The sequence below is a fragment of the Conger conger genome, chromosome 2 (assembly GCF_963514075.1).
Source record: "Conger conger chromosome 2, fConCon1.1, whole genome shotgun sequence".
Classification (NCBI taxonomy): domain Eukaryota; kingdom Metazoa; phylum Chordata; class Actinopteri; order Anguilliformes; family Congridae; genus Conger; species Conger conger.
This window is the reverse complement of record NC_083761.1, coordinates 66,348,910-66,355,026: the sequence shown is the minus strand read 5'-3', so window position 1 is coordinate 66,355,026 and position 6,117 is coordinate 66,348,910. Positions and strand designations below refer to the sequence as shown.

The window sequence follows — 6,117 nt, the reverse complement described above, 5'->3', positions numbered from 1 at the left end:
TCATATGAACTCTTAAGAGGTGCACACTTACTTAAGAGGTCACTGCTTTGCACTCTCATATTACATCCTTTAAGTTAACTATCCTTTAAGTTAACTGTCCTCCTGGCAACTGTCCAAGTTCAGGGAAAGTGAAAATGCCTGTGTGGGTTTTAGTGGTTTTCAAGGTCAGTTACTCCAAAGTGGTAGTTCATTTTGAGCCATTGTACTGGAGGGTGTGACTTCTGTTTATAGTATACCATTGAACTTTCTGTGGTCTGCCCATGAAAATGTATCCTACAGTATATCTGACTGCCATCAAGATTCCCCATGGTTGCTGTTCAGGTGATAGGCCTACATGTTTTTGTAATTTTTCCCTGGTGGTGTGTTGCTGTGGACATGCATGCATGATAGTGTGACTGCACTGAGAGACTAATTCTTGTGTTGGAATTGTTTTTTTCTGTATTAGTAATGTCTAACTATGGATGGTGTCTCCTCCAGGTTTAGGGTGTGGTATCAGAAGACAAAATTGCACTACTATCTATGTTGTGTAATCAAAATAGGTATTTTAACATATATACAATGAATTGTTTAGTTATTGGATAGTATGAAACATATTGTCACAGAAAGGGAAATTGGTTTGTGTCAGAATTGCATAGTAACAATAAAGAAAATTCTTTATCTTCTCTGATATTGGTTGTTTGTCAGTTAATTAGTCAGAAATAGAGGGAAAGTGGACAGCAGCAACGTGATTTCAAAATATAAGAAATAGACAACATGCTGCCAGCACATTATTTATGGAAGAGATGAGCGGGAATGCAAAAACCCTGATTCTGATGCTTTTGCATTACTTCTAGGGTGCAAGAGTTCAATATGCTTCCTCTATTTAGAGCCCTTCTTTTGAAGAGGGTGTCCTATAATTATGCTACAGATCTAACCTTTCCCAGCGTGTTAAAATTACTTGTGTTGGTAGTCCTTGCTGAGATAAAAAGCAAACTACGTTTGATTTATGGGCACAAACTGTCAATATATCACTAGCCTGGGCAACGATAACATAAGTAAAAGGAAAAGTATTGTTTTTTTCCATGACTTTTCAGACTAATCTATAATTCAGTTTAATGAATACATTTTATTTGGAATGTTGCTTACCAGATTAATATGACATATTAATCTTCAACTGTTTGCTACAATATCAATAAAATCTAGCATCGTAAAAGTAATCGCAAAATGTACATTTTTGGCGTAAAGCAGCTTTGTCTCTCAAAATCTATCGCCGATCGAGTAATTTTAATAACTATACAAAGTTGTCTCTGCACTTGAATCTGGAGTTTACATTACGTAGTTAAAGGGCGCGAATGATTGGTTCTCAAACATTCTCTATTTGCGAATGTTTCCCAAAGCAGAATGCTGATTGGTGTTGTCACCTGTCTGCCACACGAACGTCACCCTCATTTATAAACTAACCGGAGTCACTTTCAATAGACAGATTGGAGTTTACAGGGTCACGAAACGAAGTAGCAGTGTGCTGGGGTGCATTTGTCTCCTATTTAAAAGGAGTTCGTAGATTGCAATAGCATCGTGGAGGACCTTCCGTCTGCGCAGTTAAAGAGGGAGTTTCAGTTAGACGTGAACTGTGACACTTACAGTAACTTCGTAAAACCAAAGTGTTTTTAGCAACTTGCGTCTCTCTATGTTTTGAGGTTTATAGTCTTTGCTGTCGCTGGTGTTACATCATACTGTTTGTTTTTGACGTGAACCTTCGGACGCTGTAAGTTTCCATCTTGAAATAATTGTTTTCAACAGTTTGATCTGTAGCAATAAACATGTCCAGCACACTCCGGCCAAGACTATGTGTTCTACAGAAAGGCGCGAATGGCTACGGTTTCCATCTTCACGGAGAGAAAGGGAAGACTGGGCAGTTCATTCGGTTAGTGGAGCCAGATTCTCCGGCGGAGACCGCGGGGCTACAGGCCGGGGATAGGCTGGTATTCGTCAATGAGGAAAACGTGGAGGGCGAGAGCCATCAACAGGTCGTGTCCCGGATACGAGCTACCACGGGGAATTTGGAGCTCGTCGTCGTAGATCAGGAGACCGAAGAATTATTGAAAAAACACAATTTAAAGTGCCTCAAAGAGTTTGTCACTGAAGGAATCCCACTTCCCAGCAACGAATCGGACGGGGATGTCGGGGAGAACGGTACTCCGAGAGAATCGACCCCGGTTCCTGAGAAAAATGGAGAGGTCCTCGAAAAGAAGCTGAGCGTAAGCTCCAAGGTAAGCAGGATTGAAGATAAGTTCTTGGTGCTCACAAAGTTTGTTGTTTTGGCATTAATAACGTCTTTAAACATGGTATTACCTTTTTGGCTCTGAGTTTTCTGCTGAATATTTAAATGTAATTTAATCACTGAACAGTTGAAATAGATTATTTAATATTTTTACATTTCTTAAAATGTGATTTCATTATACATTATTTTGTGTTGTTGCATGCATCTCTAGTCACGTGTAACACTGCTCTTCTAATGTGAGCTATCTGTGAAATGTCTGGGATGTTGCATATATGCTGTCTTTTATTAAATTATGCTGCATTATCCAAGTAGTCTTTGCAAATTGAAATACTAGGATGTTGAACATAGCTTCTCATGTGACAGAAGTAGGCTATTAAGCCATCAAGCAATTATTGTTGATGGATTAATCAGTCTAACCACAGTGCACTCTGTAGCGTACATGTGTCTGGTTTTGACCCACATCCACGTTCTGCCTTTATAGCTGTAAAACAGAACTACACGATTTCTCCTTTCGTGTAAGTGGAAATTATTTTTCCCTGAACATATTGCTACAAAAGGTAGGCTATATCACTATTTGGATCTTATGGAACTCCCTGTACTTACAAAGCACGTGTTCTGATGACTTATGTGAGTGTAAATAAATAACCTTTAAAAACTGCAGTTTTCTGGAGTTATGAAGAAGGCCGGTTGCATAGCTATTAGGGATGGGTGAGAGTGAAAACACTGTTCGGGTTATACAGCGGAATGACACAGGAGGGTTGGAATGCCTATAAAGGGCTCTACCTGTTCAGTGGTCTTGTTGTAATATAGAGCTTACTCTGAGGGTTCAGTTCTAGTTTGGCTTGTTCGACTGCCAGGAATATTAGCATTTTCTGATCAGAGCTGTTGCAGTTTCTATTGATGTAGTCTGGTTCTCAGCATTGGTATAATTTCATTTCATTTAATTTCTTTTATTACGCACCTTTCCTATTTAACAGATTTTTGGTTACACAGTTTTTGGGCAGATTAAGCTACTGATATAATTTGCAGATTACGAATAGGCTTCATTTCATATGGAATATGTTAAAATTATGTCTTGTACACAGTCTGTATTTTATAAATAACCTATTAAAGTGTTAGCCAGTCTATCAGTTGGTTGGGGTAGTTAATCATTTGTACTGTACAAGTACTTGAAAATGCTTTTTGATAATGTTGTAAGTGGTAGCCTAAGTACCATGAAGTATGAAGGCAATGCGACATATTGGAATCAAACCTGATAGTGGGGTTGTTCTTTAACTGTCACAACATGCAGTCATCCTTTTTGAAGAACGCAGCCTCCTGTAAGGTGAAATGAGCTGGTCAGGAATGTCAGACATTTGCACCCTCCAGTTTACAAATTTCAGATGCTTCTGTCTGTAATGTAGGAATCCCAGTCATTGGCCTGTACTGTTTGGGAATTTCATTCAGTTGTCCTTGTTAATTCTGGAATCCTAGTAATTCATTATAAACTGCAGGCCATGTGTAAAGCACATGTAATTTGGCTATTTGTTGATGTTGTACAGGAAGTGTGTAAGTGTGTCATTTTTATTAGGCTACATTTTGGAGCTTCAGTATCATTGAATTCATAACCACCCGGAGGACCAGGCAATGAAATGGAATAGAATGCTTAATACTATTTAATATTCTTATATACTTAAAGTAAATAATGTTTTTTAAAAGTGCACACATACACTCACTTTATTAGGAACACCTGTACACCTACTACTCTAATCAGCCAATCGTGTGGCAGCAATGCAATGCATAAAGTCATGCAAATATGGGTCAGAAGTTTCAGTTAATGTTCACATCAACCATCAGTATGGGTAAAAAATGTGATCTTAGTGACTTTGACCATGAAATGACAGAGTGGTTTCAGTATCTCAGAAACTTCTGATCTCCTGGGATTTGTACGGACAAGGTCTCACAGTTGGCACAGAATGGTGTAAAAAAAAAAACAACAACATCTAGTGAGCAGCAGTTCTGTGGGCAGAAAGGCCTTGTTAATGAGAGGTCAGAGGAGAAGGGCCAGACTGGTAAAAGCTGACCGGAAGGTGACAGTAACACAAATAACTGCACATTCTAACAGTGGTATGCAGAAGACCATTTCTGAACACACAACGCATTAAACCTCTAAGTAGATGCAGAAGTGTAATAAATGCCTAATAAGGTGCTCACTGAGTCTATTCAGATCCACTGGTGCTCAGCTGAGTTCAACAAGTTATAGTAAATCTTTTAACAAAGACATCAAGTCAGTGTCTCATAGGACAGTAAGCTTCTAAATGATGTCAAGAACACAGATTTGGCCCTCTCGCCTGAAGGCACCACAATTGAGGAATATAATCAATGCTTGACCTAGAACATTAACTGTGAAAAAATAGCTCTCTTTCTGAATCCCATTTTCTTTATAATGGGTGTGACTTTTAGTCCTGTCCTGGTGTAACACTGCTGAGTATTCCTAGTGACAAAGAGTAACAGGGTAACAGAAACCAAGTGACTACAACTTTGCACTGGAATGTGCACAGGATGTTTTCCCTCTGTGCCTTTTATTTGTCTCTGTCTCATTTAATGAAAATTAAATAGTTCAAAGTACTATCTGTACATGGCTACATTGTATTCTGTGATTTAGTCTGTCCATTGATCATAGCAGCCATGAAAATTGTACTATGAATGTACAATTACATTTACTCACCTTCCTGAAACATACTGACTGTAAGCCATGAGCAAGCATTTTTTCCAAACAGTGGTTTTTTTAACTAATTTCTAGCCAGTGTGGTTTTTTTTTTCTTTTTTTTCTCTGCTCCGATATGGGCTGTGCCTCTTGTACCCATGACCTCCCTTTAACTCTGCTTTTCATCACACAGTTGCCAGTCAAACCAGAGTGTGTCCAAATGTTACAGTTCTGATACATCGCAAGTGCAAATGAACTCAAAGTCAGTTGGTCATTGCATATTTTCTGCTGGTCTTTTCATGACTCTATGTGCTGCAGTTCTGCTGCCTGTAGTCTTGCAGCTGGAGCACCTTGTACAAAAGATGGCAGCAAACCTTTTTTGGCAGATAAGGGTTGAAGCGCAGTGTTACTGTAGGTTTGAAAGCTGTTTAGATAAGCTTTAAACATGGATATTTTCTAAAGTCATTTACTGTGGGTTGTATAGTCAGATTGTTGAAAGCTGCATGACGTGTTTACAAAAGGGTAAAATGCTACAAAAGCTCTGTGCATGGTTTCCACTCTTTTTTTTTTTGGTCAAACCTTTAAATTAGGCATCAGAAGTAGAGGGAAATGTGAGTTGCTGAAATTCAAAGACTAGTATTGTCAGTATGAAGTGACCATGGGTATGTTTCGTGTTGCTGTTTGTAAGTCAGTGATGGTGACGTGCTGCCATGTTATATTCATCAGTCCCCCTGCCATGCTGAACAGCTGAGAGACGTGGCTCCACTTTTAGGAAAACGGGAAAAAGGGCGCAAGTTAGAAAGCGGAGGCCGGACCTCCTTCAAGATGACCCGTCCTGGGACGACGGAGCCAGCTGTCGTCAGAGGAGACGGCCCCAAGGTTGCCGTGGCGACACCGCGGTGAAGAGGATGTGGCATTGTGTGTATTGTATATGTGTGTAGAAAGGGGAAAGAAGAGAGGCATGGGTCTGACTGCAGAGGAAGGAAGGAAGGCCTGCCCTGGCCATGAGACGCCCATTCCGGCTCAGTCGCCCACAGTGCTGAAGAGCCCCTGGGCTAATGCAGTGTGCTTGTTTATGCTGTCTGTATAATCTTCCTTTATATTGGAGGAATCGCACACTGCCATATGCCTGATCTACAGTTGCGCATGGAAGTTTGAATCTCAAGTAGCC

General features: G+C 39.9%; 1 protein-coding gene across 1 annotated transcript in view; it reads left to right on the top strand.

Moving 5' to 3' along the window:
• The first annotated feature begins 1,450 nt into the window (after positions 1-1,450).
• The window catches only part of nherf1a (NHERF family PDZ scaffold protein 1a), a 36,479-nt gene continuing 31,812 nt past the window's right edge, over positions 1,451-6,117 (top strand). Inside the window, exon 1 of the mRNA XM_061230110.1 lies at positions 1,451-2,249. Within this exon, the coding sequence (XP_061086094.1) occupies positions 1,800-2,249 (450 nt within the window). The 5' untranslated portion in view covers positions 1,451-1,799. The remainder of the gene's footprint in view (positions 2,250-6,117) is intronic.